At 39.1% G+C, this 14,139-nt stretch overlaps 1 protein-coding gene and 1 pseudogene across 1 annotated transcript; both read right to left on the bottom strand.

Moving 5' to 3' along the window:
• The window catches only part of LOC132612722 (beta-D-glucosyl crocetin beta-1,6-glucosyltransferase-like), a 3,219-nt pseudogene extending 966 nt beyond the window's left edge, over positions 1 to 2,253 (bottom strand).
• Positions 2,254 to 5,018: 2,765 nt separating this feature from the next.
• Positions 5,019 to 5,426, bottom strand: LOC132612721 (uncharacterized mitochondrial protein AtMg01250-like). Its single transcript, XM_060326825.1, has one exon. It carries the CDS (start codon positions 5,424 to 5,426, stop codon positions 5,019 to 5,021), a length of 408 nt encoding a protein of 135 aa, XP_060182808.1.
• Positions 5,427 to 14,139: the final 8,713 nt, after the last annotated feature.

Genomic DNA, 14,139 nt, shown 5'->3' with positions numbered 1-14,139 from the left:
CCCCCCCCCCCCCCCCCCCCCCCCCCCCCCCCCCCCCCCCCCCCCCCCCCCCCCCCCCCCCCCCCCCCCCCCCCCCCCCCCCCCCCCCCCCCCCCCCCCCCCCCCCCCCCCCCCCACGCCCCCCCCCCCTCCCCCCCCCCCCCCCCCCCCCCCCCCCCCCCCCCCCCCCCCCCCCCCCCCCCCCCCCCCCCCCCCCCCCCCCCCCCCCCCCCCCCCCCCCCCCCCCCCCCCCCCCCCCCCCCCCCCCCCCCCCCCCCCCCCCCCCCCCCCCCCCCCCCCCCCCCACACCACACACACACACCCTAAACACAAAAGTGCTTGTACAAATTATATATAAATATCGATAATATTTTTTTACTTAATTACTGAACACTAAGAAATAAATAAAATACAACTTATTATCTACGGACATACCCTAAGTTTCATATATAGTTTTGTTGCTTTAAATTTTAAGAGGAATACTTACATTGAGATGCACCTTTCGGTTTTCGTTGAATCGTCGATTCTTTCCTACCCCTCCCTTAGTAAGTTAATTATAAGCTAATAATGAGTGCAAATTCAAAATTCTACCACATTCCATCTAATTTACTGGGTTTGAAAAGTATTATTTATATTTTTAGTAGAATCAACACGCATAAACTATCTAAGTCGAAGCTAGCTTAGCTTATTCACTAGATCAGTCTTTTTTTTCCTACTTGGTACTTATTGCTACTACTTTTCTTACAAGTTGAATTAGGTCTTCAGCAACTGCATCCATCTCTTCTCCACTTTTAGATTTCAGATTCTTGCTGACATCTCTCACTTTGGCTCTCAAATGTTCACCATTTTTCCCATTTATGACCCCTTTAATTACTTGTGCAATTTCTTCCTTGTGAATTTTCCCATCATCATCTCTAATAATCCCCACTGGCAACTCCCAATTCTACCATCAACCTAGCATTCATTGGTTGATCAAGCTCTATGGGCATGGCTATAATTGGAACCCCAAAATCTAAACATTCAATCACATTACTCCAACCACAAGGACTTATAAATCCACCAATACTTGGATGATTTAGAATTCTTGGTTGTGGTACAAATTTGTCCAAAACTCTTCCCCTTTTTCCAATTCTTTCAAGCAAACCTTTTGGCAATGCATCTTCAAGATTTTGTTCTTCCCCCTTTGGAAATCTTGCAAACCATATAAAATTAACATTACTAAGCTCCAATCCATAAGCTATTTCTTCCATATCTTCCTTTGACAAAAAATACTCACTCCCAAAAGAGACAAAAATAGTTGAATTTTCATCTTTTTTTCCTAGCCAATCAATGAGCTCCATGTCATCCGTGCCATCAGTTATGAGATCTTTGACCGGTAGACCAACTGGAACAACTTTCCAATTGCTCAATTTAGTTAAATAATCTATGTATTTGGCAACTCCGCCTGTGTGAGCTCGCTCACATTGCCGGTCCCAAGCCCGGATAAAGGAGGAGGGTTGCCGAGGGTCAATCGGAAACAGCCTCCCTACCCAGGTAGGGGAAAGGGAATTCAACCTCGGGCTCTCTTATCGAATTAAAAAAGTACGAAAAAACAGCTGCACCAATAGTTATGAACTTGATTGCTGGAATTTTGTGCTCGTTGGCTACGCCTTCAGCCCATTGCAGTAATAAATCATAAATCACCAAATCAGGTTTCAGGTTTTCCAAGATTTTCGAAAAGTTGGGTTTGGACAATTTCAGGGCCTTTTTCATAATGCTATCGATATCGGTGATTGTCTGGCAATGAGGAAGTTCATGCAATTTTTGTAAACGAAGCTCAACAATCTTAATTGAAGCAGAGTATTTTTTGGGGATTTCTTTCTCGATAGTTTCTCGACTTATAAGTGTAGAGCAAACACGAATCAAGAAGCCCCTATCCGCGAGATTCTTGGCTAAGTTGAGAAACGGAGAGATGTGTCCATAAGCCAACCACGGAAACATCAGTACCCTAGGCCTTATAGTATTTTTAGGGACCCTTTTTCTACGTTCGGTTACTTTTTTACCCATGGAAACTTTCTTCCTAAAGCAAAAATTCATGTTTTTTTTTTTCTTTAGAGTGAAAAAGGAAGAGAAATGTGAGGTTGGCTCTTTCTAGGGTTGGTGGCATTGAGTGGCTTTATTATTATCAGAAAGAAGAGCAATCAGGACAAAAATTAAGTTTTTCTTGTGATTTCAATGTATGTTGTTTGATTTGGAATAAGCTTACAAGATAAACAAGAAATGCCACGTCGATTTCAATGCCCTTGTTCCTAGGATATTACATTAGGATATTCAATTTGTCACCATTCTTTTAATTTGCAGGATAATCTAGTACCTAATATTGTCGAAAGTTTTCTCCTTCTTCCCCTCCTACCAAATTAAATTAGAAGCTTAATATTCCAAAGCAAAAAAATTAAAAGAATGTTAGTGTTACAAAGCTAAAAATAGTGGGAGGTCTCTAAAATTATCCTTATTATTTTTATTCTAACATTAATTACAAATAGAATTTTAACCGTATTTAACAAATAAGATTTCATTCACAAAAGCGAATCTAGAATTTGAAGGTTGCGGCCTTGCGGGTGCCACTACTTTATGTATACAATATACCTATCACTAGCCAAAAAGATCAAATAGGAAGATGGGCCGATTCGATCAGCTTTTGGTTAATTCTATTAGGTCTTTTTATTCACAAATAGACAAATAAATTTGGTATAGTTAAACTTTTTTCGTGCTTGATTTAATTCTATTCTAGAGGCAAAATGCAAAAAAGAAAAATGCAAATTAGAAAATTTGTTTTAAAAGTAGTTTTATTACTACATACCTTTTGTTTGACTAGATTAATTTACTTTTAATGTTGCCGGGTTAGTTTTTTTTTATCTTTTTATTTATTTATTTATTTATTTATTTATTTATTTTTCTTCCAAGAACTCAAAGCTTACAAATATACTAAGATATACAAGAAGCTAGAGCATAGAGCACCAAAAAGGACAGAGAAGAGTTCCCTGTCAAGGACCATGAAGAGAAAAGAGATCAAGGAGGATCATAATGCCATCCTGAATGCTTCTTGGTTCTTATTCTGAATGAAGGAACCTGTAGCCTTTCCATGCTAATACATCCTCTGATTTCTGGTGGAATCTCCTCTTCATTGAGGAAGATTCTTTGATGAGGTAAAGAAGTAGCTAGCTTAGAGAGCAGATTAGCAGATTCATTACCTTCTCTGAAGTTGTGCTTAACAATGATGGAGTGTTGATGAACCCTGTCATGAATTTGTGCTATGTCTTTTTGGAACTTCCAAGGGATATTGCAGATGCCTAAAATCATGTTGACCACCATCAATGAGTCAAGTTCAATAGTAAGTCTTGTATAGTTGTGTTCACTGCACCACAAGACACCTTGTAACGCTGCCTGAATCTCTCAGTGGTTGTTTGAAATAACAACAAGAGAGGAAGTGAAAGCCATAATCATGTGGCCATGTTCATCCCGGACTATGCCCCCGGCACCTGCTTTGTTTTGTCTAGGCATGAAACTTCCGTCAGTAGTTTCCAAGTATTGCTATCAGGTTTATGCCATAATACCATCCTACTATGGAGCACGGGTTTGTATTGCTCAACTACATGACAAACTTTGCATCAGTTCCAGTCCCAGTCCAAGTTACTAAACCTCTGGCTCATAGTAGTTTTGACTTGGAAGAGGATTCGTTGGGACATTCTAAAAATGGAGATGGATTTGTTTCCATATTTTTTCCTGCACCTTGCTTTCTAAATCTCCCATAACACAATGATAGGAGTGATTTGTAGAAGTAACTTGTGAGCACTATTCTTGGCTTTAGTTTTCCACCACAGGTTGAGGATATGCAAAGTACTTCTACCAGTGATCCTTAAACCAAGAGGACTTGCAATAAGATTCCAGATTCTGGCAGCTAGATCACTGGTAGCAAATAGATGGTTGAATGATTTATTTGTTGGAGTTCTGCAACAGTTACAATTGGACTGGAAGTTGGGATTAAATCTCTGAGTGATGCTGTCAATAGGCATTTTCCTCTTGATAATTCTCTAACAATTGAAAGAGATCTTGAAAGGGAGATTTTTAATCCAAATTTTGTTAATGAAAGGATCCTCGTCTCTCTTAGTTCTGAGATTACTGAAAGCAGACGAGCATGTAAAATTGCCTTGAGGGTTGATACTCCAAATAGGTTGATCCTTCCTGTTGGGGTGTCCAATATCTACCAATGAGATTTCCTGCTTGATATTGTGATTCACAGTATATCGAAGCCTGTCAAGAATTCATTCTTGGTTGTTGAAATAGTGATTGACAGAAATGTTGCTAGGCTTGGGATTGGGATTGATTTGAGAGTAAATAGGACCAGATGGTGTCCATTTATCCCACCAAAACATAATGTTTCCTTCATGAACCTTCCAGAAAATATAAGGTTCAATTTTTGCTCTAATGGACATTAGATTTCTCCAAGTACCGGAGTCTTTGGGTGTAGGAATTTTGGAGATGGGGTTAGATCTAGGACAGTGCTTGGCTTTGAGAAATTTAGTCCATAGGTTGTGCTTCACCCTGAATCTCCACCACCTCTTAGCATCAAATGAATGACATATATCTTGAAGATTTTTGAACCCAACTCCACCTTCGGAGCAAGGGAAGCTGAGGTTATACCAAGAACTCCAGTGTTTCTTCTTCTTGCCATCCTTTTCACCCCAAAAGAAGTTGCAGAAATGCATTTTGATGAGTTCGATTGTGGTTTTAGGGGGGGGGGGGGGGGGGGCTAGGGCAGCAAATATGTAGAAGGTTTGAGATTGAAGGATGTGTTTAATAATAGTGGCCACCTTGTTTTGAACTTTAGTGGATAGCTCAGAGAAATATGAGACTAGCTTCCTTTCAGTAAAAATAGGGCATCCAAGGTAGGTGAATGGGAATTTCATCTGATTAAAGCCTGTCCACCTTTGGATCCTCTTGTTGTGCCTTCTGGATGTGGACTTGTGGGAGATAAAGAAGCTCTTGTCCTTATTAACCTCCTATCCAGATGCTTGTTGATAGTCTTTAAGGACCCTCATAATAAGCTTAATGGATTTTCTGCCTCCAGAGGAAAATAGGACTATGTCATCTGCATAGCTGAGATGATTGATCCTTGGACCTCTAGGATTCATATAAAAACCAGTGAACTGATCATTATCATATAGTGCGTTTAGGGCTCTTACAAGAGCCTCAGCAGCTATGATGAATAAGGAAGGAGATAGTGGATCACCTTGCTTTAAACCTCTAGTGGACTTGAAGAATCCAAACCTGGTACCATTGATAAAGATAGAGTACCAATTATTAGCAAGCAATCTATAGATCATGTCCACAAAAGGCTCAGCAAAGTTCATTTTTCTTAGAACAGCCATAAGAAAACTCCAAGATAACTTGTCATATGCCTTTGACATATCCAGTTTCATAGAAATATTTCCATCTGGATTTTCCTTGCTGATACCATGTGTTGACACTCAATTTTGTCCCTCTACTCGGGTTTCTAAATTTACTGACGAGCTAAATACTTTATTTTTTTACAATATTTTATTGCTACTACTATTAATATCACTACTTTTATTTTCAACATTATGAGCATTACTTTATCACAAATGTTAAACGGTTAGTCATCGTTTCGTTTTCGGGTTTGGACTCGTTAAATTAATTACAAGACAACGCTTTATTAAATCATTATTTTTTCTATATATTAATTGTCTTCGCATAGTATATATTGTACTAGTCCTTAAATTAGAAGCCCAAGAATAATTAAATAGAGGAGGAAGGATCAACAATTTTCAGCCAAATTATTAGCCCATCACCTATTTCCCACACGACCAGCCCACTACCATTTACATTATATCTACCCCTCTATTTTTATTTTTGTGTGCATTTAGCATGTATTGTATGACTAACATTTGTGCTTGTTAATTAAGATAAACCTTAGTGACATTAAGGGTTTCAGTTTTAGTAATGGGTAGTCAATTCAAAGAGGAACTAACAATTAGCTCCATGGGCTTCATTTTCCTTTTATGTTAAAACTATCTACAGTATCTATAATATTTATTTTTTAGAATAATTGATTTTCGAAATAACATGACTACATATTTTGGCTAAAGGAATCATAATTTACGCCTACTATCTTAGAGATTTAAACATCACAAATTTCACACTAACATTAGCTTTTCTCCAAATATATATAAACATTACATATCCTGCTTCTTTTAGTTTATTTCAACTAAACTCTTTATGCAACTATTATTTTCTACAATTTTTACTTTAAATAACTTTAGCAATACTTACAAGGTATTTTCTTAAATATTCAAATATTTACATCTACATTTTAGCCTTAATTAAATAACATAAGTCCGGTCGGTTAACCATTGTTAATGGGTCTTAAAGGATGCCTAATACCTTCCCTTTAGACTAATTGAACCCTTACTCAGATCCTTTTGGCTTCGTAGACTTTACAATAATATCAACTTTAGATAATTACTTTAATTAACTTTAGGTGTCCTAATTCACCGTAAATAATTAGGTGGCGACTCCTTAAAATAAAACAAAAAATAGGAATCACCAATATGTTATACTTCTAATTTAACCCGGTTAAAATGGGGTATGACTGCTTGGCGACTCTGCTGGGGAACACTTAGGTTCTAACCATAACGGACTTAGTTTTAATTAGGCTTTGTGTGCTTGTTTTAATTACTTTATTGGTTATAAACTGCTTACATGCTATTAATTGTTTGTTTGATATAAAATTTTTAAGTGTTACTGCTTTGATAAATTGTCATTCCGTTCATAAGTGTTACTGTTTTGATAAATTGTCATTCTGTTCATACTTCCTCCACTCCTGGAAAATTCACACAAATTCACACACTTAAAGCGGTTTCGCGGTTCGCAGTCGTGCACTACTAAATCACCCTTTAGTTGGATTGATCTTGTGGATTTAGTCGATCGGCGGTGCAGTTGACGGCCACGGACCTTCCACTCCCAAGTTGTCCGCTTGGGGGAGCCTTGTGTCATAGGAAAACAACTCTTAGTCAGCCTAAGATAGAGCTAAACCAACACCCTTTATTAGGAGCATACATTTCATGACCTAGGAGGTTTAATACCCTTGGTGTATTAAACCCATTAGTTGACTTTACCCAGAAGTCCAAGCGGGTTCACGACCCCGAGTGACACTAATCATACTTTATGTGCATGTTTGAAGGATAACTGTGCCTAAATATGGACTATTTGCTTTAACTAATTAAACTTTAGGGGGGAGGGAATGACTAACGTTTCTATGACAGGTATAGACTTCACATTAGAGTACGTCCGTGATCAACGAATGACGAAGACCAAGGGCATCACAAAATGGAGCTAGATGTCATATTTACTTTACTTAGATTAGGAAACATTTAATATTGTACTCATTTGATATGTAATAAATATTACATTACTTTTGTACTTTATTTTGGGGAATAGAATTTGTTTAATTAAACAAAAGTAATGGGATGACGTATTACGGCACACTTTACCTTTCAAACAAACGTTAGGCCTACCTCTGGCACAAAGAGGTCACATGCATATTAGGACGCGTTATTGTACTCTTTTACATTTGTTTGACAACTTTATGAATTATTTGCTACGTGATTTACTTGATTTTACGTGATCATGACTTCACCTAGATATGTTAATAAGACTAACATAATTTGTACTTTATGTTTCTTTTATCTTATTCCCAAAAAGTTGATTCGTGTTGACACTCGATGGCCGACCATCCTTACCTCACAAGGTCAAAGACGTCATCATTACCTGAACGTAGTTGGGTTGTTCAAGGAAATGAAATTACTATGTCTGATTCGGCCGCTTCTATTTCAACTGGTGTGGAAAACATCGTGATCCCTGGTGATCCCCCCGAGACTTCTGAACACGGAACTACTATTCAACGGGATGAATATATCGCCCGCCTGACTCAAGAGATTGAGGATCTACGTGGAGAGATAAATCGGGTTAGAAACATGACCAACTTATCTGTTACACTCCAAAGTCCACCTCCTGAACCTACAAACGTCGCACCAAACCCGCCTCATTTTCCATCACTTGAATCTCCAGTTCTTGAACATTTTCCTCCCCGAAATAATGCACCTACCAACAACTTACTTCCAATCACCCTCGCAAATCCACCAAATCCATCATCCGTCTATACCCCTCCACAAAGTCAACCACCCACCTACACTACCTATGCTACTCCTAATCCATTATCCGTCAACCCAACAAATCAATCGCTAGCTCACACTCCTTATATTCCTTTATCCACCACCTACAACTACTCTAAACCCACCAAACCAAGTCATTACATACTTTAACCATCCACAACAGCCTTTCTACCTTTTACCACTACGCTGAACCCTACCAAGCTCCGCTATTCCCTTACCCTGTCTACAACACCCAAGCAAATTACCACCAACCTCGAGCACCTCACGATCAAAACCCACGTCCATACCAATCTGTTCAAGCTCCCACTTACTAAAATCGACCACATACCACACATAAAGCCCGTCCAAACTCTGTCATAAAAAACACCCGTAATTACACTCGGTTCGCGGGACCTTTGGCTCAATTATTCGAAAGACTGAAAGCCACAGGCGTGATACAACCTATTGAAGGGAAAATTCTCAATCCTATTCCGAAATGGTTTAACGGTTCCAAGCGCTGTGCATACCATTCTGGAGTTGTTGGGCACGACACTGAAGATTGTTATGGGCTCAAAAACAAAATTGAAGCCTTGATTAAGGAGGGAGCAATCCAGCTCACTGGAGCTCGGCCCAACGTGGACAACAATCCCTTTGCCTACTCACGAAAACGCCAACATGAACATGATAACTATCGAAGAAGTTAAGAATTTGAAAGACCATTACGCTAATTGGAAAGATGGAGATGGGCACGTCATCAACTTTTACTTCCGTGGGAACAATCCAAAACAAGTACTAGTGAAGACAACTACTCACAAGCACCAAGACACCGACCATATGGGGTGCCGAACCAGGAGAGACTTTGAAGAATTGAACTTGTACTCCGTCCCTGATTCACCGGGAGTCTTGGTGGATTGAACATGTAGTGAACTTTTTATAGCACGATTTTTTACTTTGTTTCATCTTTTGGAAGCTTAATTGCAAAATCTATGAATGCATTTCTGATTTTCCTTAATCATCTATTATTATTATTTTCTACTTTATTTATCAAAACTGCCAACTCTATGATTGCGACATAAAATGAACGAATAGACAACATACATCTCGAGAGAATAACAAAGAATTTAGATGATAAGACAAGATTCCATTTTGAAAGAAAATGAAATAGTCGATAGATGATGACGTAAACATGAAAGCTAACAATTCAAGAAGAAATCAAAGTACGACGTCAGGTTAGACAACCTAGTTTGCAACCCTTCCTTTAACAATAGGTGCGAACTACGCTTGACCTGATTCCTCGGTGGATACGTAGGCAGCCCACATAGGGACTCGGTCATACTAGGTTAGAATTTTTGCCATTTGCATGCGTACGAACTACGCTGACCTAATTCCTGTGGCGGGATACGTAGGCAGCCCACATAGGGTTCGGTTGCATTATGACAGAAAATCCAAAAAAATCCTTATACAAGGAGAACTATGCTTAGCCTGATTCCCTCGACGGGATTCGTTGACTATCAACATACAGGTCAATCATATTTAGATAGAAATCCTACAAACCTTTAGCCATTTACATAACAGAACTACGCTGACCTGATTCCCATGGCTGGATACGTAGGCAATCCAGATCGGGTTCGGTCCCTTATTAGAAAATTTTAAACCATTCTTATGTACCTTACGAACTACGTTCTGACCTGATTCCCTAGAAGGATACGTAGGCAACCTATATAAGGTTCGATCACACCACAACATAAGTTTAGCATACCCTTCTGAATCCAAAACTGGGGCATATTTTGAAAAGATATAGACGAAAGAACGGTTGGACATAGACAGTATTGAGGCTACCAGACAGGAAGTATTATAGACCAATTACTTTAGAAGTGTCACAATCCGAAGTTGGCAGAATATTTTACAACTTACATATATATACATTTACATATATATCTTTCCTTACATATATACATTTACATATACATATTTCACAATTTATATAGTCACATTTCCTTATACATATACTTACATACATACCTTTCAAATGAAACACTTTCTTTCAATTGTTTCACCACTGTACATCTATCGAGGCTTGAACGGAGATCACAAGATACAAACAAACAAGATGAACGGAGCGCCAACAATGTCAAGCTTCGAGTCAACACGAATCAAATTCCCCCTCCCAAACTAAGAATTTTTCTTTGAGTGCAGGAATCAAAAGAACACGAGATCAACAGTCAAGTTTACCGATCACGGCTAAAAGCATCGCTTGTCCATTGTGGCCTCGCCTCAAAAGCCATACGGCTTTACTTCCAACTTTATCTTTTAATTTATTTTATTTTTATCACAATAATTTTATGACTTTATATACCTGTTTTTGTAGGTTGACGAGATGGAAGGCGAATTAAATCAGGATTACGTGTCCTTAATATGGCCTGTCACGATACCATCAATATCATTAGCCGAGCGAACTGACTCTTACTTTACTCTCCGTTTTATTTTTTATTTTAAATACTTAAATGACTTTACTTTAAATTTAGTAGAAATCAATATCACACTCCAAGGATACCTGGGTTCGTCCACCCTAAAATAGGACATATTGGGTTCTTCCACCCTAAAATAGGATGCTTGGGTTCGTCCACCCTAAAATAGGGCATATTGGGTTCTTCCACCCTAAAATAGGATGCTTGGGTTCGTCCACCCTAAAATAGGACATATTGGGTTCTTCCACCCTAAAATAGGATGCTTGGGTTCGTCCACCCTAAAATAGGACATATTGGGTTCTTCCACCCTAAAATAGGATGCTTGGGTTTGTCCACCCTAAAATAGGACATATTGGGTTCTTCCACCCTAAAATAGGATGCTTGGGTTCTTCCACCCTAAAATAAGATACACGGGTTCTTCCACCCTAAAATAGGACATTATTTACTTTAAAATGCCTCGCACGGCATATACATTTAATTTAAAATGCCTCGCACGGCTGATAACGTCCAAATCCACCCTATTAATTAGAATGGGCACGGTCGTATGCAAATATATTTACCCAACTATGAGTCAGGGTCGAATCCCACAGAGAACAATATGTAGGCGATTAGGAAAAGTAGGAATTTTCACCAATAATAGCTAAAGCCAAACAATAGTTGATATTTTGGTTTTGTTTGAGAGAAAATTATAATTAATGCAAAAATGTAAACTAACCTAGAAAGCAAGTAAAATGATCAATGGCCACAAGCATGGATACAAGGAAACTACGCTCAAGTAACGATCCAATGTACTTCATGATTTACAAATAATGGTGAGCTTATATTACTTAGCCTCGGATAATGACTCTAATTTAGCTTCTTTCGAAGACTAACTAGACTACCTAATTGAATATCCCTAAATCAATTAGGAGCATTAAGAACACCCGAATATGGCTACAAGTGGTGTCGCCTATTCCTAGGTCGATTTCCATTAGATGAGGGTTAACGCCTCAAATTCTTATTAATTAATCTTTCTCAATCCCGAGTTTGCCTCTTCCAAGTTTAAACCGAAATAAATGGGCAAGTCTTAGGGTTAGCTACTCCCTTAAGAATCATTCAACATGAGATTAATTAAAGAAACAATAACTCACTTCATTAGGAATAAAATTATTCAACACATAAGCAAAACAAGAGATTCAATCCAAACTTTAATCTAGAATACTTCCATAAACGAGATTCAAGTATTGAGATGAAATACTACACACATAAATATTCAATACAAAACAAGAGTAGAAGAAAGGATTAAGAATATCTCATTAAAGTGCTTCCAATCTTCTCATCCAATGTGTTGGTGTGAAACCCTAGCCTCCAAGGACTTGTGTTGAGCCAAAGATGTGTTTGGAAAACCCTAGTTTTCTTTTTATAGGACTTGGAATGGCAGAAATCGTTAAAGCCCAAGTTCTGGTCGAACTGGGCTAAAACTCCTTCTGCGCGAACGCGCCAGTATTCTACGCGAACGCGTGGAATCACGTTTGTTGTTCAGCGCGAACGCGTGAACTTGCAGTGCGAACGCGTGGACTTACTATCGCGCGTGGGCGCGAACGCGTGGGATACCTGCGCGAACGCGTGGGATACCTGCGCGAACGCGCAGAGTATTTTTCCACGAAATTTTCCAGAACCTCCAGTTATTTCCAGTGATCAACGTTTTGTGCTCTGTTTCGCTTGTTTTCCCCACTTAGGCTCTAGGGACCTCGTATTACCTGAAACATGATAAAAACCACGTAAAATAACATAGACTTGCTTAAAAACAAGTAAAACTTATAGCCGAAAAAACGTCGATTTTGGCGTAAAATCACGCCACATCAACGGCATATGCATATTTACTTTCAAATGCCTCGCACAACATATGCATTATTTACTTTCAAATGCCTCGCACGGCATATGCATTATTTACTTTCAAATGCCTCGCACGGCATATGCTCTATTTACTTTTAAAGGCCTCGCACGGCATATACATTGTTTACTTTCAAAATGCCTTGCACGGCATTTGCATTATTGCTTTAAATACCTCACACGGCATATGCATCATGTCCTCGAAAACAATCGGAGACATACATGGGTTTGTCCACCCTAAAATAGGATACATCGGGTTCGTCCACCCTAAATAGGACATATTGGGTCATTCCACCCTAAAATAAGAATTCACATTTTTATCTTGAATTTTACAGGATTGGCGTCGAGTCTCCGAAGATGACCGGGGGCATCATTCGGCTATACAGTCTCATATGCCTAAGTCAGACGGCTACACTATGACTCTACTCTCTACTTTATCATTCACTTTACCAACTCTAATGATTTTACCTTGAACTTTACAGGAATTATCATTAAGCCTCCGAAGACAATCGGAGATATATCATCCAGTCCCCGAAGACTACCGGAGATATGTCATCGAGTCCCCGAAGACAACCAGAGACATCAAATGGCTACACAGCCTCACCTGCATAAGCCAAACGGCTACACACTTACTTTACTCTATACTTTATCGCTTTATTTCATCATCTCATTTACCTACTTTAACGACTTTACCTTAAATTCCGCAGATATCATTTATCATCGAGTCCCGAAAGACAGCCGGAGGCCTTACTACTATCATCTCCAACCGCAACTAGAGATATTATTACATCATCGGCATACGCATCACACATTCATTCAAGTCCCTGAAGACAACCAGAGACAACATCTGGCCACACTGCCTCATTATAAGCCACACGGCTTCGTCTTCACTCTCACACTCATATTTACTATCATTTTGCACACTTTATAATTTTACATAATCAACTTTATTACTAATTGTGACATGAATTTCAGTTTCGGCAGAAAGTACAGTCTGCAGAGACGCAACACAACGTGGAACTTTATCTTACGCAGTGAACTGGGGCAAACACGCTAAAGAGAAATATCAAACTTACAAGCAAGGGTCACAGATCTACTCTCGAACTCAACTCCGCCCACGTCCACAAATACGTGACACGTAGGTCAATTTCTCTTTCATATTCCCCACTAAAACTCTATTTCAATCAACTCTTTTCACAATCTCATATTCCTTTCTACATCCTCAGCGTCTCCATAACTCAACACTGGGGCATCTTTGGAGAATTTACATTGTGTCTAGTAGAGTCCTACTTAAAGGTGTGTTGCGCGCCACATTTATAATTAGGAGGTTATAAGCATATGTTCCATTCTTGAACGTTCTCGTCACCTGTCTACAACCCCCGCAAGATTATGAATCCACAAAAACTTTCGAACTACATATGGCCTGATTCTCGTGCAGCCCGAGATATGTAGGCAACTCGAAACTGAGATTCGGCCATAATTTTCCATAATTCCTTCGGTCCTCATAATATTTTCCATCAATTTTCCTAAACCGTACTTTCTTACAAATTCATATTCGTTGGTCCAAACAAAATTGGCTACTACGTCAACTTCTTCGCCCGAAGATTCTT

The sequence above is a fragment of the Lycium barbarum genome, chromosome 10, assembly GCF_019175385.1.
Source record: "Lycium barbarum isolate Lr01 chromosome 10, ASM1917538v2, whole genome shotgun sequence".
Lineage (NCBI taxonomy): Eukaryota > Viridiplantae > Streptophyta > Magnoliopsida > Solanales > Solanaceae > Lycium > Lycium barbarum.
The sequence above is the reverse complement of the archived record's forward strand: the minus strand, read 5'-3'. Positions and strand labels throughout refer to the sequence as shown.

Coding starts and splice junctions, on each gene's coding strand:
- LOC132612721 (XM_060326825.1), bottom strand. CDS start 5,426: ATGTCAAAGGCATATGACAAGTTATCTTGGAGTTTTCTTATGGCTGTT.